The sequence below is a fragment of the Stenella coeruleoalba genome, assembly GCF_951394435.1.
Source record: "Stenella coeruleoalba genome assembly, chromosome: 9".
Classification (NCBI taxonomy): domain Eukaryota; kingdom Metazoa; phylum Chordata; class Mammalia; order Artiodactyla; family Delphinidae; genus Stenella; species Stenella coeruleoalba.
In genome coordinates this window covers 91,120,973-91,143,616 of record NC_137155.1, presented here as the reverse complement: position 1 = coordinate 91,143,616, position 22,644 = coordinate 91,120,973, and the positions used below count along the sequence as shown (strand labels likewise).

Genomic DNA, 22,644 nt, shown 5'->3' with positions numbered 1-22,644 from the left:
TTGAATGACCTCAGGGTTCTGTCTGTCCCTGGGTTCTGTAAGGCAACAGATATAGGGTGCTTCACTGTGGTGGATGAAGACCAAGCGTGGAATCCATGGGCATCAGCTTCCAATTCAGAACTTGGTGTGAGACCAAGAGAAGAACTGACAACTTAGATTTCGGAAAATAAGCCTCGGAAGGAAAGAAGGGTCTTTGCGCATACCCAGGCTTACCCGAGAGTAGGCCTGATCCCCAGGTAACCCTAGAACTTGTTGGGCAGACCGTGGAGAACTCTGGGGCTAGAAGAAACCTCCAGGCCACCCCACCGCCCTGCTAGAGACCCCACCTCTGGGGCTCGGCCAGGGTTACCCCAGCATCCAGATTAACAGGTGAAAGAGACTCCACTCATTTCTCCACGCCAGGATTCTAGTGCACAGATTCCTTAAAAACCACTCTCAGAATGAACCCAACGTGAAAGTGCTTTCCTCTAACTGAAACTAAAAACTCAGACCGTTTCAGCTAGAAGATTCTGAGTCTAAAAGCTTTGTGTTGAATTGTCAGAAAACCGTTGATGCATTAACTACAGTCCAAAAAGAACACAAAATCTATTGTTTGATTCCTTCAGCCTCCATGTGAAAGCACTTAGCAGTGGGCTTGACACTTCGTAGATGCTCAAAACATGTTGGCCTTACCAGCATTAGTAATGGTGTTTCTAGCTCTTGGTTACTGGAGAATACGTTTTCCTTCCTCTCCAGGGCTGTCAGTCAGTAAATGTTTATTTAGTGTGCATTGTGTAGCCAATGTAAGTAGTCATTAACTCAGAAAGAATGTCTAAGTCAGTTCAGAACATCTTTCATGGAGAGGATGTTTTGGGATAGCCCACAAGCACCTGCTTGGCCCAGAATATAACTTACCTATAGTATGTGGAAACAGTATGCATCTGTAATCTTAAAATAGTAGAATTTTATATTGTTATTAAACTATTTATACTTAAAAATAAGTATTTTAAATTGAAATTTAATATTCATTGTCTTGAATATTACCATTTGAGGAAAATTAAGTTTAATTAGAGGAAGACACAAGTGAATGAAAAACAATGTATAAAGTCTAAAGGACACTATATGGTGGATTTTCAAAAGTTTGGTCAGGGCCACTCGTGGCTTTCCTTGTCCTTGATGCTGGTGTCAGCAACACTTCTATACTTGACTTTCGTAATTAGAGTTTTGTTTTGATTCACAAATGCAATGGAGGAAGAAAAAGAGGAAGAGAAAGTTTACTTCATGTAACTGGGCAAGAATTAGAAAACTGAAAGGCAGAATGAAGGAAGGTAAAGAGAATGTACATGTGTATGTGAAGACTGCCAGTGATTAGCTCTTGATCTTGACAAATTACCCATCCTCTGTCTGCTTCAGCCTTACTCATAAGATAGGGCCAATGGTCGTATCTCTTCCCCTCGTGGTTGCTGTAGGACTGAATGAGACAGTGCTTGCAAACAACTACCACCACAGTGTCAGTAAAGTTAGCCACTAGCAGTAATCATTAAGATCATTGTTCTCATTCCATACACAATCCAGGGAGGAACAAGCGTGGCACGAGGTCCTGGTACTGGGTTGGCTAGTTCCTTGGCTGACCCCTAGATGGCGCTGGTGCCCTAGACTAGCTGGAAAGGGTGAGCGCAAGGAAGGTGGAGGCAGGTCATCAACTGCTGTTCAACGCTCCCAATCAGAGAACTTATACGTTTGTTTATGCGCCAGAAACCACCTTGAAAGCTGAGAATGAGCAGTGAAGGTGCAGGCAGATCAGCAGCATGAGGAAGTGCAGTGAGAGCCCAGAGGTCTGTTGTGCTGGTGGAGAACCTTTACCCACCAGGATGGGGAGAAGAGGTAGTGAGACAATGGGGGGATTCATCTAAGTACCGCCGACTCTTGCAAATGCAGGCGCTGCATGAGAAATCCAGGAAATTGAGACCTACCGTGAAGTGTCCCGGTTGTTTTGTTTATTAGATTAACTGTTCTCTCTCCATTTTCTCCCCTGGATTCCACCTTACCTTCTTGTCCTTCCCTAATGCCTCTGTCTCTGCCTTTTGCGTGAACAGCGTCAAATCATGTTTCCAGAACATGGAGATTTGCAAGCGTCGGGTGAACATGTACGACACGGTAAACCAGAGCAAAACCCCTTTCATCACACACGTGGCCCCCAGCACATCCACCAACCTGACCATGACCTTCAACAACCAGCTGAACACCGTCCACAACCAGGTGAGTGGGGAGCGGAGGGGAAGGCAGGCGGGGCTGATAGTGTGAGCGACAGGAATTGTACTTTCCCACCAAACCGAGTCAGGAGACAAAACTCCTCCAATATCACGTACAACAGACAAAATCCCTCTGCTGCCACGTTCAACTCTGTAAGAAAGTGTGTGTTCCCAAGGTTATTTCCTTTGAGAATCCCAGGCACTTTTTGTATTGACTACTGGCTCATCGAAAGGTCCCAGAAATGACTCACTAAGGGAGTTACTTCTGAGATGGTACCTCTTACTGCTCTCCTGTCTTGATGTGGGAATAAGGTAAAGGAGATGCTGTGATCCTTTTATGACCGATATCTGCCTGATAAAGAATTCTAGAACTGGAAGGGATGCTGGCGGTCACCCAGCTCAGGCCCTTGCTCCTGGTGTCCACACTGCTGGGTCCACATGGTCTCCTTTCAAGAAAGATAAAACCTGTCCTTTTCCAGTTCTTGGGGAGAATCAATTCATCAATCTTGTCACCAGAATTCCAGCAGTTAGAACTAAAAAGGGACCGGGAAACTGAGGTTTTCTTCCTGCAGCTTTCCAACCTTTTGCAGAAAATTAGCAGAATCTAACACCTAATACACTGCTCGAAATATGGATGACACCCAGGAAATAGTTACTGAATGAATAATCCCCAAGTCCTCACTCAGGCTGCCTCTGGCATCTAAGAGACTTTTACTTTTATTCCCACCAACCAGCCTTACCAGTTCCACCAAATAAATGTCCCTAGATTTTTTTCAGTCTTAATATCAATCTCTAATGACAACAGCACACCTCTGTGTGTGTGTGTGTGTGTGTGTGTGTGTGTGTACACACACACACCCCACCCCATAGGAAAGGACTGTATATGTTCTAATCCTGAAGTGTAAATACTCTGTCGGGCCATCTACTCTTTTCCGACAGGTCCCCTACTCCCACGGAAGAGTCATTGACCCTGTTTTCCAGGCCATTCCTGGCATGGTGTGTTGCTAAGGCCCAGCTTTACTTCCCAGCCTGTCCTCTCCTTCTGCCTAAACTCTAGTAGGAGAGGCTGCCTGGAATCTGCTGCCCCCTGGGGGCCCTTGGTGTTCTTACAATTCTCCTTAGTGGGAAGAGCTAATGTTCTCTACAGCCTGGAGTCCAAAATAATAAACGTTCCCACCCAGTGCCTAGCTCAGTCCTCAGGCTAAGGCGGCCACAGCCAGTCGGTGAACTCCTTGCCAAAATATCACCGTGGTTTTGGTCTTCATCACCAGAGCCCCATCACAGTGAGTGGACTGTCTTGCTGGTGCCGTAAGCAGGAAGAGTAGAAGATACGTTGCAATGGGAAGGTTGGCCCAACTGTGAGGAAGGAGGGCCAGACCAAGATGCATATACAGTATTCGTTAGGCAACAATTGGAGATTTTTGAGCAGGGTGGTGACATGCACAAAGTAGTCTTTTGGAAAGAATGTTCTAGCCTCTGTGTCCAAAACGAATTGGAAGAGAGGAAGCAGAGGCCAGAGCATCACTAGTCAGGGCCTTACAGGTCCCAGGCACCAGGACAGGCCTCAGCTAAGGAAGTAGTGATTAAAAAGAGGGTTCTGGGGACGTTTCGAAGGAAGGAGCAGCAGTACCAGCGACTGGCCAGAAGGGGGAGTAGTTGAGCGCCAGCATGGGAACTGGAGGAGATTGGTGCTAGTGCCCTGAAGAGGGAAGCCCGGAGGCAGGAAGATGTGAGGAGGGTCTGGTCTCTGGTGTGTAGAGTGCAAGCAGGTGGTGGGAAGTGTGTATGTGGGGAAGCCTCCGGGAGAGGTGAGGCCATGGAGAGAACAAAGAGGAAACACAAGTCGTGCCATCAGTAGCAACACAGATGCTGGCCCAATACAGACGACTGTATATAAAACAGATAAACAACAAGGACCTACTGTATAGCACAGGGAACTATATTCAATACCTTTTAGTAACCTATAATGGAAAAGAATATGAAAAAGAATACACACACACACACACACACACACATACACATATATATGTAACTGAATCACTTTGCTGTGCACCAGAACTAACACAGCATTGTAAATGAACTATACTTCAATAAAACATAAAAAAATTAGATTGGCCCAAAAGTTCGTTCAGCTTCGTAAGATCTTATGGAAAAAGTTCATAAGATCTTACGGAAAACCCAAACGAACGTTTTGGCCAACCCAATAAAAGATGCTGGCCCACACGTGTCACACGTGCATCCCCAGTCACACTACCTGGAGGCCAATTGTGTGGTGCTGCAAAAACAGACACTTATTGTTACATAATATCTTAAAATCTAAACATGGGCGCCAAATAATTTAGTGATTACTTTCAAATTCGTTTGCTTTGCACTGAAATTCAGCATCAAATATAAGTATAAAAATCATGTAAAATGAGACTTTATCCTTTTTATCAGATTTGACACACATGCATACCCTTCTTGAAATCCTGATTTTGTATGTGTCCACGATATCCTTGTGGCTCTTTCCCTCCTTACTTTTTTAGTGCTTGTAACCTCTAGTGGCAAAACCTCTTATAAAGGTTGAATCTGAAGCCATAGGTAACTCCACCTATCTTGCTAAAGGCTCAGCATGAAGAAGACTAAGATGGGGTGAAACTGGAGAATTCTCAGTTTAGAATTTCTTTTCCTTCCTTGCGTGGCTTTGCTTCACATGGAATTTCAATCTCAAATGCTGTCTCTTTCTGGAAGAGAAAGGAAAGAGGACATAACTTCAGTATCTATCTAACCCATCTCCATTTAAGTTCTCTTGACCCCCTGGCATCTTTCCTCCCTGCCTTCCAGCTTTAGTAGTTGAACGCCAGCATGAGAAGGCACCGAATTCCAACAAGTAACCCCAGTCTCATCATGTCCCTCTCCGTCTCTATTTCTGCAGCGTATTTCTTTACAGTAACGGTGCTCTGCAAACATCTCAGGGCATCTGTAAACAGTGCTGCCCTTAGACCTGAGAAAAAGGGCCCCCTGCCTGGGCCCTCCCCAGGTATGTGTGCTTCCATGCCAAGCTCTGGGTACCTGGCACCCCAGGCTTGGTTTCATCCTCCCCAGTATGGACTGTACCACCAAGTCCAAATACATGCACCCAAAGGCCCTCAAGTTGTGGGACAGAGCTGGGACAGGGAGAGAAGGCAGGCAGGCATTCAGCTCCACGTTCCAGTGGCCAAGCCAAGGAATCCAAGAGGGATTCAAACTCAAACCCAGTCTTCCAGGTGGTTATGAAAGTGTACGTGTCCAGGTGGAAGGGCAGAACGTAAGTCCTTTAGCCAAGTTTTAACTTTGCAGTGTTTAGACATGATATGCAGGCGTCCACTTGCACTTGCAGGCCCCATAAATGTTAGGAACAGGCCTGGATGTAAGCACCGCAGGTGGTCCTGTGTCTCATGGGGCTGCAGGTGCCTGCTTTTCCCTGAGACTTTCCAACTATATTTCCACTCCCCTCTGTTTTTGCTTTTTTGCTCTTGGTTTTCGTTTGTTTGTTTGCTCTTCTTTGAGTTCATTTATTTGATTTAGATTCGTGTCTCCCAACATGCCACCTCCCTCATTTTTTATTTGTGTTTATTTTTGTTTAATCCCCACCATTCCTTTAGGCTCCCACCTCCACCAGTGCCACTCTTTCCTTAGCCAATCCTGAAGTCTCCATACTAAACTACCAATCTGCACTCTACCAGCCCTCAGCGGCATCCATGGCTGCGGTGGCCCAGCGGAGCATGCCCCTGCAGACGGGAGCGGCCCAGATCTGCGCCCGGCCCGACCCCTTCCAGCAAGCGCTCATCGTGTGTCCACCCGGCTTCCAAGGTAAGGCTGAGTGGACACAGCCTCTCACCTGCTTCCAAGAAGACCACCTCTGGGGCGCCAGCCCCCAAACTCTTCTGTCCTGCTAAAGCCCTCTTCATTTCTTTTGCTGAGAGCCCTGGCACCACTGAACTTGAGGGCCCCCATACTGCGGCGGCCAGCCTAGAAACAGTGGGACTTACGTTTCGGCACCAAGTCAGCGCCTTGTTATTCTCATCACCTGCCAGTGGTTTCGGCCCAGGCCCAGCTGCTGTCTGTAAATCAGCGCATTGTGTGTGTTCCCATTGTTATGCTGATGTCAGCTCTTGCGTTTCCTCACATGGAATATCCTGTGTGGCTTATCTGTAAAAAATTGCCGATCTCCGACAGCCAACTAGTCCCAGTTCTTGTGAAGAATATAAATCTGTCTGGAAAGCATTTCCTGGACACCACCCCCCAACCACGTGCCCACCAGGTGATCCTTTGGCCATGCACCCCGGCCTCTTCTCCTGAAAACTCTAAGCTGGAGTTGTCTGCTTGGTTACAGTTTACACAGAAAGCTCAAGAATTTGTCTCTGAAACCCTCCTGGTGTAAGTCTACGCGGTTCAGTCTGAATCAGTGCAATTCCAGCCGCCTCACTCCTCCCCCAAGGCCTGGCTTTGACATACGCAGATATATCTTCATGTCAAAAGCAGTTGTTTTCCTGCTGTAATTTGCCAACGTAACTGTTCCACTTTTGGCTTTAAAGATTCCTTAATCTTTCAAAGACCTAGTCTTTGAAAACATTCAAGGCTGTTTTCGTGGTTCTTTTAAATTTTAAGTTAGAGGGAATTCCCTGGCGGTCCAGTGGTTAGGACTCCACGCTTTCACTGCCAAGGGCCCGGGTTCAGTCCCTGGTCGGGGAAGTAAGATCCCGCAAGCCATGTGGCATGGCCAAAAGAAAAAAAAAATTTTTTTTTTTTAAAGTTAGAAACTAAAGGGGAGACTTCCAAAGGACCAGGCGGTACCTAGTGCCAAGGGAAGCTGAGAGCTGACACAGCGGGCTAGGAAGGTTCTCCTCGTCCAGCTGTTTCCAGTCACTTAGCCCTTTTCCCCCTTGCCCGTTGTCTGGACTAGGATTGCAGGCCTCTCCCTCTAAGCATGCTGGCTACTCTGTGAGAATGGAGAACGCGGTTCCCATCGTCACTCAAGCCCCAGGAGCTCAGCCTCTTCAGATCCAACCAGGTCTGCTTGCCCAGGTAATTCTTTCTTTATTATTACTGGTATTACCATGATCCATGTTAATGTTGTTCACAAAAGAGCTATATCTTCGCTAATTCCCTCCCTGGCAATGAGTTAGATGCTTGAAATCATTAGAATATATCAGTAATATTCTGAATGATGCCCAGGTGAATTACCTTCCTAAGTATCTAGCTTACAATTACAAGAAGAAATTTAGACACAGGGAGAGTCTGGGGAAATTATCATTGTATCTTTGTAATGCAAATTAATATGGGAGACCTAGGGTTTAATCCTAACTCTCTGTGACCCAAGGCAAGTCAGTTAGCATTTCTTCCTTGTAAAATTGAAATTATTTTTTTAAAGCCAAAAAGAGCCTTGGAGATTATCTCTTTGTTTTATAGTTGAAAACCAGGATCACAGAAGCTTTGGGATGGAACCTTCCTTATCTGTTCACACAGGTACTCTGACAGATTCTTAGAATGAAATCACAGAGGTGAAACTGGTTGAAAATATGTAAAGTGTTGTGGAAATTTTAGGTAACCATAGTGGTGTAATGATAATAGTAATCAATCCTTAATGTCACTTGAACCTTAATAACAAATATATCCTCATTATGCCAGGCACTTTACAGTTGTTATTGATTTAATCCCCACAACATAGTAAGGTATTTGTCTCCTTTTGACAAATAGGGGAAATGAAGCACAAGCACTGGCTCAAAGTCACACGGCAATTAGGTGGCAGAACCAGAACAGAAACCCAAGACACCAGCATCTGTATTTTTACCACCATGCTGTACTGTTTCTGTTGTTGGGCGTCAAGGACAGCTTGACCAAAATGTCGTTAGTTTAGAGGCACTTTTGTTTTTAAATAAAGTTGGTTCCCAAAGACACTTACTTATGGTATCTTTTGTTGAATAGAGGTTTGGGGTTTTAATTTTAATATAGTCAAATTGCATAGGTCTATTTTGGACTCACTCTATGCTATTCCATTGTCCTCTCCAATATCCTATTGTCTTAACTATTATGGCTTTAATATATGTCTGGTATCTGGTCAGAAAAGCCCTGCTCCTATATTGTTCTTCAAAATTTCGCTGTCTATTCTTATCCCTTCGCTTTTCCATGGGAATTTTATCATCACCTTTACATAAGAATTTTGGTTCCAAAACAAGCCAAAACAAAACCCAAAACCCTGGTTTGTATTTATTGGACTTGCATTGGATTTATATTTACTTTTAGGAAAATTGACATCCTTATAATATTAAGTCATCCCTGAACATGGTATAACTGTATATAAATTACCTTTTATTCCTTTCAATAAAGTTTTCTTTTGTTAGAATAATTCCTAAACATTTTCCAGTTTTGTTATTAATAACTTTTTTAACTGTATGTTCTAATTATTTGTCTTTGGTTCATAGGAATGTAACTGATTTTTCTTTATTGAGTTCGTTATCTAGCAATCCTTCCAAACTCTGATTAGTTCTGATTGTTTCTGTGAATTCCCTTGGATTTTCTATGTAGACTATCTTTTCATTTACAAATGATACAGTTTTGTTTCTTCCTTTACAATCTCTATAACTTTTATTTATTGTTCTTATATCACTGTGCTGACAGCCCCTCCAAAACAACGTTTAATAACAGTGTTAATATTGAGCATCCTTAACTTGAACCTAACTTTAAAGGAAATTCTTCTAGCTGCTTGCCATTAGGGATTTTGTTTACTCTGAAGAGTTGATAGGGACGCTTCATCAAGTTTGCTAATTTTTTTAATGAATTAATATTAAATTGCATCAAATGTTCTTTCTTCATCTATTGAAGTGCTCCTGTGTTTTTGTTCCTTTATCTGTTAATGTACCAAGTTACTTAATAGATTTTGTCATGTTAAACTATCCCTGTATGTCCAGGGTGAACTTTATTTAATCATGATGTGCTTGATGTGTTTGTATGCTTTTCAATCCTGGATAGTTTGCAAACACTATAGCTAGTATTTTTGCATCTATGTTCATAAGTGAGAAGCGGCATGAATTTCTCTTTCTTGTAGAATCTTTATCTGCTTTGGGCATCGAGATTACACCAATCTCGTAAGATATGCTGGATATTATTACCTCTTCTTCTGTTTTCTGGAACAGCTTGTTTGAGATTGATATTAGCCATTCTTCATCTCTTTGTTCTTATGTCCAAACTGAGACTGCAAATGACCACTAACACCAGCTTCTGATGGCACAGAAAGCTGTGACTTGCTGCAAGTTTGTAAACAGAGAACCTTCAGCGTATAAAGCACACCTTCTACTCCTTCCTCTGTCTCTGGTCCTCCTAGCTCCCTTTTGTTTGCAGTAGGAGTGGCTGGGCCTGTGAGCCATGGTCGCTGAGCCTGCGCATCAAGGACATGGTAGACCAAAGTGCCTTGACATGCAGAGACGCCTAAGAGAGATTAAGTTTAAAAAAAAAAAAAAAAAGTCCTGTCCTATCTAGCATCACTGTGTGTCTTTTTGTTTATTGGTTGCTTTTGATTTTTCTGTCACTCAATTCATGCCAATATGTTAGCCTATTAAGGTCGAGCTTTCCTAGGTTTTTGGGTTTTTTCTCTTTTTGGCTACGTTGGATCTTTGTTGCTGCGCACAAGCTTTCTCTTGCTGCACACAGGCTTTCTCTAGTTGCAGTGAGCGGGGGCTACTCTTCATTGCAGTGCGTGTGCTTCTCATTGCGGTGGCTTCTCTTGTTGTGGAGCATGGGCTCTAGGCGTTCGGGCTCAGTAGTTGTAGCTCGCGGGCTCTAGAGCACAGGCTCAGTAGTCGTGGCGCACGGGCTTAGTTGCTCTGCGGCATGTGAGATCTTCCCGGACGAGGGCTCGAACCCGTGTCCCCTGCCTTGGCAGGCGATTCTTAACCACTGCGCCACCAGGGACGTCCTCTCCTAGGTATTGTTTAATGGTCCCTTCAAAGGACGAAAATAAGCTAACTTCTAAAACTAGTAGGGCAGCTATAAAAAAAAAAGAAAAAAAGCAATAATTAAACACGTAAGCTGACGCCTTCATTTTTCTTGGGATAAACTTCTAGGTATCAGGCACTCCAAAGGCACTCCAAAGATTATTACTTTAAATATATCCCAAAATTCTGCGTATTTCTTTTTATCTAAATAGTTATACTTTTTCCAGGAGTTTATCTGTGAAAGTTTAGAGAGTCTTTTAAATCCATCCCTCATGTTAGCTTTGTTTGCTCTGCCCTTTTCTGCCCCACCTCCCAGCAGCATCACATGTCCCTCAAAGGGAAACACTCTCTCTGGGGCACCCCAAAGATGTGTTCATGGAAGAAGAGGGTGTAATCACACCCTCTCATTTCAGTGACACGAGGGTGACATGGATTGCCTTACCAGTAATGCTTTTTTGATACCACCTAAAAGGAACTGTCACCTCTGTCCTTCCAAGCCCCAGGCCAGAGCTGGCATCTTGACCACCATCAGAAACTATGAATGAGTAGGTAAAGGTAGAGAGATGGGAAGTACAGTTCTTGATTGATGCAGTATTGAATTTATCTCACGTTTCAAATGGCAGATCCCAGACCCGCTTTGACCCTTCAGAGCCCCCAGGATATGGCGATTTCTGGTTGCCAGATCCTTGTAGACTCTGCCCTGCCATGAAGAAGTTTTGTGCATTCTTCTAGCCAATCAGCGTGTACCACCTGAACCCCTTTAAATGTTTCCCTAAGGATAAACCACTGGCTTGGACTCTTTAAACTGTTAAAATACAAAACTTCGATGCTTCTCAAAACCTTCTCTGGTTACTTTCAGCCAGTCTGTCCAGCCATTCTGTCTTGCCGTCTGTGTCAGTCTTGCTTGGTGCCTGATATTGTTAATGAATAAGGAAGACTCTCTCATACCACTTTTATGCAGTTACCACCAACACCTGATCCTGAACAGGGCCAGCACTGTTATGTATCATCTCCATAAAAAGAGGTAGGAGTTTGGCTGAGAGCGCGGGCTCTAGAGTTTGACTGCCCGTGTCCAGGTGCCAGCCCCGCCACTTACTGGCTGTATCACTTTGGGGAAGTTATTTTTGAATTTAAGTTTAATTAATTATTATCATCGATAGTGTATCATTATTTTCAGCTGAGCCTCATAATATACTATGATTCCATTTCTTTTCCTGTACAGCGTGTTGTTCCGGGAATTAATGATTGTCTCATCTTTTCATTGGGTTTCCTCTGTGTCTATTATTATGCAGCCCCAAACTCTTCCCGAGTTCTAAAAGGCTTGTGTGTTTGATGTGTTGATGTGTTTGAGCACATTGAGAAGTTCAGTGGTAGTTATTTTTCTCTCTTCTGAAATCTTTTAAGACTCTCCCTGTCTACAGTGGTCTGAGATTTCATGACTGCATGTTTCCTTGTGAGTCTTTTAGAATACATTGTCCTGGACAACCTATTTGCCCTTTTTACCTGGAGAATTTTCTTTTATTTTTGCCTTTGTTAACTTCTTCCCTTCCATTTTCTCTGTTCCCTCTTTGCAGAATTCTTATTAGGTGCTGGTGTTTTGAAGTGATCTAATGATTTTCATATCTCCCCCCGACCCGCCCACCTTTTTGTCTCTATATATTCGATCTATGCTACTTCCGAATATTTTCTCAACTCTATGGAATCGTTCATTTCTGTTGTCATAGGTCTCATTTCCAAGAGTCTTTCTCGTTCTCTGAATATAGATATATCTTCTTATACATGATCTTGTTTCATGGAGATATATAGATAGATTTTTTTTACCTCTATGAGGACATTAATTACATATTTTTTTGAAATTTTCTTCTGATTCCTACACTGTTGTTGTTTCCTCTGAGTTTCATGTTTTTGTTTTAGTCTCTTTCATCTTAGAAGCTTCCTTTAAAATCTGGTGAGCCCTGGCTGTTCATTCATATCTAAGACTGAAGCACTGAAATAACTGGAGAGCTTCAGGGGCAGGGCGGTGGACTTCTCCATAGCTGAACGTGGGCTTCTGTATAGACCAGTAAGGAGTGAGCTCAGCATTTTCATTGGCAGATCCCCTCTTGTCAAATGTATCTATACTTTTTTCTCTTGGAATAGTCAGTTTCCCTAGAGAGAATGCTCCAGGCTCCTGCTTTGAGACTGGGGAGGCCGGGTAATAATTCTACATACCAGGGATCTGGGGGTGAAGGCATCTCATAGTTTAATATACAGACTTGTCCTTAGATTCCTTCAGTCTGTGAACTCAGTAATCGCCCTTCTGGTTAACAGCTTCTAAAATTTTGTTAACTGTTATTGTCACTTCCTGTTCTCTTTGTCCTAGGGATCTATATATTTTGTTCATTCCTTCACTGTCATTTTAGTTGAGCTTAAAGAGGGAGAGCAGTAAATGTATGTTTAATTTACCATATTTCCAGGCAAGCTATGTAACTTCTCTGTGTTTCAGTTTACTCATCTGAGAAAAGGGAGGGGAAAACAGTCCCTGCCTCACAGGATTGGTCTTAAGAGCAAGTCAGAAAATCTATTTATGGTCTTAGTTCTATGCTTGGCACACAGTATGCATCCAGAAATATCAGCGCTAACCTTATAAATTATAAGGTAGTAATAAATTATAGAAATATCTGATGAAGTGTTGTCTGAAATGAGCTGAACACACCAATCAGTGATAGAGGTACAAAAATATCTCCCTCTGAAGTAAAATGTTAATATTCATTTTAGGGAAATAGGGAAAAAATAATGTCCTTAGCTTGATGTCAAGATGTATTATTTTAAAATGACATTAGTCAAAGCATATGCTTTTTATGAGATCTGAAATAAGTTCCAGACAAAATCAGTAGAAATCTTACTGCCAGTGAAACTGTTATTCATTTAAGCTTTTGAGCTCATAACTGTTTCAATTAAATTATTTTTCTGCTCACCGTGTTTGAATTCAGTAAACCTGAAATACAGTTAAGTATAGTTACTCGCCTTGGTAGAACTGCTTCCTTCGTTTCATCAACAGACATTTATTAAGCATTTACTGTTTTATCTGTGGTCCCTGAGCTTTCTGCCTCTATCAAAAAAGATCAATAAGCAAACAGGCAATATCGACAAGGTATAAGAGATTTCATTGGGTCTCATCTGCCACAGAGATGACAGGATAGACCTGGTGAGCGATCCACTCAGGTCTAAACTGCGGCTATATCATTTTATACACATCACTGCTTATTAAGCCTTGACTCAAATTTGTAATCCACTTCCAGAAGTGCTTGTTTGTACGTGTGAGCCAAAACACACATATTAAACACACGCACAGTTTGTGGAGCACTACATTATATTAATTACCCAGTGTCAGTCATCTCCATCCCAATGGCAAGAGAGATATAACTAAGATCCCAAATCTTTTAAGTCCTTGATCTGCCCAAGAGGAATTTACCTTAGTGGTGTTCCTTCAAGTGTCCAGCTTTGGACAGCTGTGTTCATTGTGAATCATTTAATAACCAAAGGCAAGCAGAATAGTGACTGAAGATGCAGAGAGCTCAAAACACAACACACGCACGTGCACGCACACGTGTAAGTCTGTTCAAGGAGGAATCAAGAAAGTTCGTTTTAGACTTCTTAGAAAACGCTTAATATTTACGAAGAATCAAGCTGCGACTCCCCCACTGTCTCATTTTTGCTTTGAGGAAAAGTCAAGGTAATTCTCAGGTAAGCTTGAGGTCCCAGCTAAGGATTGTACGTCACACTCGCCTGCCCTCAGTTGCAGGCAAGTATCGGATACTTGGTGATCCCAGAATTATGTTAACTTAGATTCAGAAGGTAACACAAGTTGGACCTCTAGATTCTAGCTGATAAACACAAGGCAAAATATTAAATAAAGGATACTAGACAGAAAACTTCTTGAGGGCAAGAAGTTACCCTTGTATGGCCCAATTCAACTACCTCAATCTCTCGCACGTAATTCTGTGACAGAATAAATCAATAAATGAACTCTTGGAAATTTTAAGCTTTGTTCATTAGAGCAAATTATAAATAAATCATTCTTCAATGTGAATGAATTGCTTCCATACAGTTCTTTGCCCCTATCCTTATTATCTTCTGTTGACGTCCCATGTGCTAATTTTATCTCCCCTGGATTTTGAGGCCGAAGAGCAGGTCTCCACTTTCACACCTATCACAGGGTCGAGCACAACTCTGGGCACAGAATAAGTGCTTGACTCATGCAGATTGATTTTATGACTAACAGACATGGTGACAGCAAACGTCCTCTGTCCTACAGCAGGCCTGGCCAAGTGGGACCCAGCAGATCCTGCTTCCCCCGGCGTGGCAGCAGCTGACTGGGGTGGCCACGCACACGTCGGTGCAGCACGCGACTGTGATTCCCGAGACCATGGCCGGCACCCAGCAGTTGGCGGACTGGAGGTAAGCGAGGCAGCAGGCATGTCTGGGATGGGAGGCACGTCTACCACTGACCCAGAGAGCTGCCGGGCTGGCCTGTACCAGAATCCCCTGCTTTTTAAATTAAAAAGATTATTAGGTGGAATAGACTACAGTGTAATGAGAGGTTATTTTTAAATAAATGTGTACCAGGACACTAGAAAATCAGCTTCATTACATTATGGTCAGTTGTCGTTTTCAACCCAAAATTCAGTTCCATTATTTGATCACCAGTGTAATTCACCAGACTTGGCATGGGACGATTTTTTGGTTGTTTCTCAGAATTAAATTCCACTCCCAGAAAACAAAGATTTGTCACCAGCGAAAGGATGCGGAAGAGAGTCCCCGGGGCTCCTATGCAATTCCGGAAAGTGTTCTCGAGGTGTTCTGAGACGCGAGCACACTGGAGTCATCGCAGACCTCCCAGGGGGAGGCTTGACAGAAAGGGCTTTATTGGGATGATAAACTCTGGTGTGTTTGCTGAGTGTGTCTCTTCAGTTGATAGTCATATCTTCGAGATCCAAGTGCACTTTCCGCAGACCCCAGAGGCAACCAGCTGACAGCCACCAGCATGCCACACCCCCTGCATCTGTTTCCAGAGCCCCCCACCCCATCCCGCTCGCCAGCTTCATCACTGACACGTCGCTCCGTTGTTTTTATGGCCACTTTCCACTTTTCCTTGTACCTGCCACCCACCCCACGCCAACACCACCAACATGCCCCGCTGCACCAGTGCAGAACCAAATGGCAGCCCCCAAGTTGTCCCCAGCTTCCCGTGGCCCCCTGCACTGTCTCTCTTTCAGCCCAAACAGCAGGGCAGGTCGCACCCCTCACCCTCTTGACAGCCTCCATACCAGCCATGGAGCCTCCTGACAGCTCCTTTTCCGACCTGAAAGGCTACTGTGAATGAAGAGCTCTGGACAAAAGGTCGAGAGGTGGAGAGACAGGCCCCCAGTCCAGCCTCAACTGCAGCTTCCTCTGTTCTGCCAGTTAATTTTCTAATTACTAATGTACTAATTCTAATTTAATTTAGTAAGAAGAAGAGAGGAACACGGGCTGCTTATCACAGCCCCATTCACTTCCCACTGACAGCACCCTCCCTACATCTCCCCCCACTCATTGGCAGCATTTTCAAACCAGGTAAAACTGGGGTCATGTCTGGCCCTGCAGGACCTGGGAAAAGCTACTTAACCTGTGTGAGCCTTGGTGCTTCTTCAGTAAAGCGGGGACATTCGTCTATTCATAGGATCGTTGGGAGGTTTAAATTTAAGATAAAGAAACAAAGCACTTGACTGAATTTAACCTACCCTACCAGCGCCTGGTACATGACAGGCAGTAAATAGATCTGTTATCTGCCCTTGCCCCGTTCCCACTGGTTCATGCTCAGCAAGACCACCTTCCCTCTTCAGCTCATTAGGAACAGCAACCAAGTGGAAAGCTGTTTGACCAGTTGTGTTTTTCTCCTCACCCCTTCTTCTCCTAAAAGACCACACGTATGCTGTACTCCTTCTTTCCTTTGTCTTTCAGCATTTATAGCTCATTGAATTTCAACAATACTCACTCACTCATGCATATCTTCTTATCCCTCATCCCTCCTCATCTCTGATCTGGTGACCACAGAAGACACCTAAAGCCAACACAGTTTCTTTTCAGTCTCTTCTCCATTTCATGTGTGGTCCAAAGAATGTCTGTGATCATGGCTAATAAACAAAAGAGAAATACCAGTGCTAGACAGGTATCAAAGGAAAAAGAGTGCCATGTCTGTAGATGAAATAGCAACAAAGTAAAGAAGCTACAACATCAGTTTCTAAAGTTCATGGAAATGTCCAAAAGTGTCTCCCTACTTCTTTTTTTCCTATTCATCTTTCTCCCTAAGTTTCAAAGATAAATTTCATAATATTTTAAAAATTCAGATGAATTCTATACCTTTTCATTTTATTATGTATTAAATGGGTTTTTATGGGCAATTCTCTTAATTCATCACTACTCTTATTTCTGTGGGAAAACAAGCCTTTGAGCGCCACACAACCCAGATCCCATATAACCCATTTTCAGGATAATGGCTGGCAGTGTTTCTTATCAGCATGTGTCTGACGTTAGTAATTTTCACTTAGTACCAAACTCTATGCATGTCTAGTCAACCTTCAGTTAATCTAATTGTTCATTCAGGAAGCGTGTAACTCATTAATCAGCTGCTACACACCCGAGCATTGTGCTGGCCGCTGAGAAAATTCTAAAGTGTTAACACTTCCGAACGCCAGAAACATACGGCGCCCAGTCTTCGAAGTTTGTTTTCCACATAAACTACAATATCCTCCCTTATAAAGTGGTATTACTAAGATATCCTGCCTCCCTCACAGAGTGGAATCACCCAGTGAAGGCACTTGGTAAATTCTAAAATAAAATACACAGCACAGTCACCTGTTCAGGGACCTGAAAAGCTGGAGGGAATATTTATTTTCTCTCCCCAGAACTTAAGCTGAGTCTGCCTACTTGGCATTCTCCCCGCTTGAAATGCCCTCTTTCTCACTCACCTAGTTGTGTCCCTACCACTTGAATGTAACTGCACCAGGGAAGCTTACCTGTTGAAGTCACCGGGGGTGGCTCCCCCCTTCAACAACTCTCCGGGTAGTGAGAGACCCACCTTTTGGTTTTAGTTTGGCTTTTAATTGGGGAGGGAACTTTATCTTATAAACGAGCTCTGTTTCTATAAAACCAGTAAAGAGCCTGTTTTCCCATCTTTCTTTTAGGAACACGCATGCTCACGGCAGCCATTACAATCCCATCATGCAGCAGCCGGCGCTATTGACTGGTCATGTGACCCTTCCAGCAGCTCAACCCTTAAATGTGGGCGTGGCCCACGTGATGCGGCAGCAACCTACCAGCACCACTTCCTCCCGGAAGAGTAAGCAGCACCAGTCCTCTGCGAGGTAGGTGGTGAAAGAGTCTATCCGTGTAGGAAGGAGACCTCGAGGAGCTTGGAAGTTAAAGACCTGGATCCCTGGAGTGGGACAGGAAGTGGCCGGTAGAATTTGCTAGACCATGTGGGGAGCACTAGGGTTTGAAAGAGGCACTCATTCTGAGGTCTGAATGCTGACCCTGCCAGCACCCAAAGGTTGGGGGCCTGGGACCACAGTGTTCAGTGTCTGGGCCTTGAGCGGTTCTCCACTTCTCTAGAAAACACTCAGGCTGACCTCTGAAGTTGCATTTTCAAAACCATAATAACTTTATTTAAAAGTAGTAGAGGGAATTCCCCGGCAGTCCAGTGGTTAGGACTTGGCGCTTTCACTGCCATGGCCGCCCTGTCAATCCCTGGTCCGGGAACTAAGATCCGGCTTCCGGTGCAGCCAAAGAAAAAAAGAAAGGTAGTACAGAAATGTGCTTTCTCTGAAATCTAAGGTCAGAAATTTAACTCATTTAGCTACTTGCTTAAATATAAGCAGTAACTTCGGTTAATCCTAGACACTAACCAGCAGAACAATAATCTTTCCCATTTCCTTTAAATCCAGTTTCATCTCCATGAACTCTTAAAAATCAAGATTGACAAAGGTCATGTGCTGTTTAATTCCATTGATAAGGTATTTTGGAAAAGGTTAAACTATAGGGACAGAGATCAGATCAGGAGCTGCCAGGGACTAGGGTTGGAGAGGAGAGGATTGACAAGGAAAGAGCATAAGGGAATTTTTCAAGGTGATGACAGAGTTCTATATCTGGATCGTGACGGGGGTTACCTGACTGTACATCTGTCAGAACTCATCAAACATTTCAAAAGGATGTCTTCCACCGTACGTAAATACCTCAAGAGACCTGACTTAAAAAATAGAGATTTCCAAAAAAAATCTTTTTTTTAATTTTTTAAAAATTAGAGATTTCCGAACAAACAAGAAAATCAAGATTGTGTGGGTGCAGAATTTTTCCTGCATCTCTCTCCAGTGGCACTGGCTGGGAGGTACGTAATTGCTTATTTGGAATAGGCTAATCAAGAGAAGTCTAGTATAGGAAATGTCTAGTGAATTTTGGTTTTCTACTTCCTTGTATAGGAAGTTGCCAGAAATTAGGCCCGCCCTTTTTCATTCTTTTTCACTTGAAAACGAATCCAAGAGCTGACTTCCTTAAGTTGTCATCCTTCCCGAACAAGATTCTTATTTGGATGTTTCTGACAACTTAGGGAAATTCACGTCAGATCAGTGGCAGGCTTCCAGAATGCTTTTGCGTGGCAGCCCTGTGACAGCACACCTGTGTCTTTGTTAGATTGGGTGGCAACAGAAGCCACCGTCTCGATCCTCACGTGCTGTCATGCTCACCCTGGTAGGTGGTCGCCAGAACCCTGGTCTGGCCGGTAGGTGGGGTTTAGCCTCCTTGTAGCTCACCTTGGCCAGGTAAGGGCAGGAAGAACCGTTGGCCTCTGACCTGCTGGCAAGTCCCTCTTTCTTGCCTCCTCACCACCCAGCTGCCTTCAGGAAGGCTCATTGCCAGTGCATTTCAAGATCAGTATGACTATAGTGAAAATTAGGTGTTTTCCTATTTTTAAGACCAGTGCCTTAGGCATTAACAGTTGGGAAGACCAGAAGGCTTTCCCCTGTCAGGTAGTGCCATCAGGCGTACTCTTCTTTAACAACACCAAATGGACTGTATTTTAACTGCTCGAGTAGTGAAAACATAATCTCAAAATTGTAACGTATTAGTAATAACAAATACATAGTTCTGTGGTAAGTACAAAGAATGGAACAATCTTATCAGTAACACTTCTTATTACGAGCCCCCCAAAAGGAACAAGCAACATATCTGATATCAACTAAATAGAAAATTAAATAGATCTGCCTTTATGGAATTATTTTCATCTTTATTGCCATCCCTTTAGCTAGAAGATGCTAGAATCTCTAAGGACATATCACAGTCTTAAGTTTCATCATAGGCTGGCTTTGATCTCACTGTACAGATATGACCAAGGTCAGCAAGGGTTGATGGGGAGGGGAAAAGGTAAGGTATTTTTTTCTCCAAAGTTACCAGAAACTACATTGGCTGATTTGATAAGTAATTTTGAGTTGATCAAAATCAAGATTAAAGGTCCCTTTTTAAGTATACCTTTTCCTCTTGCATTTTTCCTGATTTTTCATTGCAACTGAAACAGACTGGTAAGGTTCCTGTGATGCCCATGTGTCAAAATCCAAAAAAATCGTTCTTTGAAAAATTATACCCACACAGATACTTTTATGGTCATGTCCATAAAAGGAGGAAGAAGGGAAAGCTAAACTTTAACATTAGATCCTTTAGATCCAGGAACTCTTAGGAAGTGAGTGTTTTAGTTTAATCAGTGGTAAACCAGCCATTAGCAAGGAAACTAAAGCTTTCTGTGCAGATACCTTTTCTTCCACCTCTCAAACAAGAGCTAAATACATTGGGGAGGATGACCAGCTTGAGCTCAGGGAGTTGGGCCTTGACCCTGAAGACAGGGGGCCGCACTGGGGCAGACACCCCTGAAGTCCTGGGCGTTACGTCTGCCCCCACAAGACCAGCCCAGTCCTGGGTCACAGCCCTGTGCCCTCTCCTGAGAGCCCTGACTACTCCCTTTGTCCCGCTGGGGGCGGGTGCAGGGGGCCAGGCCAGAGCCCAGAGAAGACCAGGCTGCTGCCCCCGTCTGTGTCGCAGCTAACTGGAAGAGAGAGCTCCACGGGCAGCCGCTTCTGCGGTCACATTAGGTCTGAGTGCCCTGGTCCTCTACCTGTTTACGGAGACTTGGCAAAGCTGGTGTTTGGCAAAGCTGGTGTTTCTAGACAGTTGAGCCCCTCGGAAGGAGCTGCCGGGTCTGACCCTCTCCGTGAGCGTGTGTGGCTTTGTCGTTCCAGAAACGTCTCCACCTGTGAGGTGTCCTCCTCTCAGGCCGTCAGCTCCCCGCAGCGGTCCAAGCGTGTCAAGGAGAACACGCCTCCGCGCTGCGCCCTGGTGCACAGCAGCCCGGCCTGCAGCTCCTCCGTCACGTGCGGCTGGGGCGACGGGGCCTCCAGCACCACCAGGGAGCGGCAGCGGCAGACGATAGTCATTCCTGACACCCCCAGCCCCACGGTCAGCGTCATCACCATCAGCAGCGACACAGATGAAGAGGAGGAGCAGAAGCATGCCCCCGCCAGGTGAGGCTGTGCCACCTTCAGACTCCAGGAAGGAGCGGAGTTGCGTTTCCGTCTCGCACGGAGACAGTTATGGTGGATCTGGACCACCTTGCATCGTCCAGCATGATGACCCCTCTCTCCCGGCCCCTGAATTTTGGCTTTGCCGTGTCCTGGAGCCCTAAGGTGATTTCAAGGGAATGTCAAACAGATTTTCCATAATTGTTGAAAGCCGAAATGATTTTGAGTCACTTTGGTCTTAAAAAATAGTCACAGGCCCTTTACACTTGGGGGACGTGAGGCCATAAAAATCAGGCACACGGTGCCAGTGTATTTCGAGCCTCGTGCGCTAAAAATCTCTGCCTCGGGCTATTGAATTTATTCCTAGCTGGTCAGGCTGTTTCTCTAACACTGCCTTGGCTCTCTCAGAATTTGAGGTAATTGCCCAATTAATCAGAAAGTTTCCTGTGTCTGATTAACCCCGTCTATTGAACTGCCAGTTGGCTCTTCACCCAGAGAGCATTACTGTTTATTCCAAAGCAGTAAGAACTCATTTCACTCTCTATATGCTTCCTGGGAAGAGGGAAGAAATATTTATTATATTTGCGAGACTGTTCACCCTAGTGCCAGAGCCTCTTCTCTACACTTTCCAGCCAGACTGCAACGGAGTGCGGTGTGAGCTTGGGCTGTCTGATGGTCCCCTGGAACTTGCCTCTCTGAACGGTTGGTCCCCTGGCCTTCAGCACCCCTGGGCCTCGGGACCTTGTAGATCCAAAGTCTCACAGTCCCAACCTGCTGGCTCCTCCCTTTGGGACCCAGGACCTGGGAAGGGAGGCCTGCCCCACGCTGCCAGTCGGCGCACATCCCATGACCTGATGTGAAGCTTAACATTCACAGTTAGGCCCGAATTACTAATTCCTGATTGGATACAATGTCCCTGATTATAATCACAGACCCTTTTTATTAGATAATAAATTCCTACACTTAAAATCATGACAAGATATGCAGATAGACTGATTCAGACATTCTCACTACAGCTATTTCCTCCTGCATGGGGCATCCCGTTCCCATCTTTATAATGAACTCAGTGTCTTATCTTCTCAAGATAGGGCTAGTGTATCTTTCATTCCACTATCCTCTTTAGTGGCCCAGCCTAGGCTTCAGTGTGTCTCAGAGAAGCATATCGTGGAGCATTTCTGGTCCCAGCATTGGGCCAGGCGCTAGAGGGGCCACGGGGCCGGGGGGATGGGGCTCAGTGCTCATTCCCAGGCTGCCTGTTCCAGAACTGGGCTCAGTTTCCTTTTGGAGGACAGTCCCAAGTTGAGTCAATACCCCATCCTGCCCAGTGCCGCGTGCCTCGCAGGCCCTTCCCAAAGAGGAAGGCTCCTCCCGGCTCCGGCCGGCCCCCGGCCTGGAGCAGCTGGTGCACACATCTGTAGCATCAGGCACGAGAAGGACCAGAAACCTCCACAGCCCTTTGCCACAACTGGAAAAGGCGATTTTAAAATCCGACAACTGACTAGATTGGAATATCATTTTGACATTTGAATTGACACAGAATCTCGACCTCTGTGCTCCAGAGAGAATTGAATAGTGGGTCTGAGGAGAAGGAGGATGAGAGAGCCATCTCTCCACCTGTCAGGCCGCTGCCGGGGCCGTGAGCGCAAAGTGAGCCAAAGCACAGGCTGCTTCCGCAGCAGCTCCGGGGCCCAGAAAGAAGAGAACTGGGGTACTTGACAGCATGTGAGGACCTTGGTGACTTCACGAGTGAGTCAAGACGTAGGGGAGAGCAGGGAAGGAGCTGACTGCCAGGTGCATGTGTAAGCGACAACCACAGACAGCGACAGTGGGCTGCTGAGTACCAGAGCTTCATACAGTGGAAAGCGCAGGGGACGGCCTGCC

At 44.8% G+C, this 22,644-nt stretch overlaps 1 protein-coding gene across 7 annotated transcripts in view; it reads left to right on the top strand.

Annotated features, from left to right (window-relative positions):
- The window catches only part of HIPK2 (homeodomain interacting protein kinase 2), a gene marked incomplete at its 3' end in the record, with an annotated part of 187,498 nt that overhangs the window by 145,656 nt on the left and 19,198 nt on the right, over window positions 1-22,644 (top strand). For 2 of the 7 annotated variants that reach the window (XM_079931129.1, XM_079931135.1), the window contains exons 7-13: window positions 2,076-2,238; window positions 5,855-6,062; window positions 7,156-7,277; window positions 7,662-7,718; window positions 14,481-14,623; window positions 17,389-17,568; window positions 20,485-20,766. In XM_079931129.1, the coding sequence (XP_079787255.1) occupies window positions 2,076-2,238; window positions 5,855-6,062; window positions 7,156-7,277; window positions 7,662-7,718; window positions 14,481-14,623; window positions 17,389-17,568; window positions 20,485-20,766 (1,155 nt within the window). The remainder of the gene's footprint in view (window positions 1-2,075; window positions 2,239-5,854; window positions 6,063-7,155; window positions 7,278-7,661; window positions 7,719-14,480; window positions 14,624-17,388; window positions 17,569-20,484; window positions 20,767-22,644) is intronic. The other 5 variants (XM_079931132.1, XM_079931134.1, XM_079931133.1 and 2 more) reach the window with 5 other exon arrangements.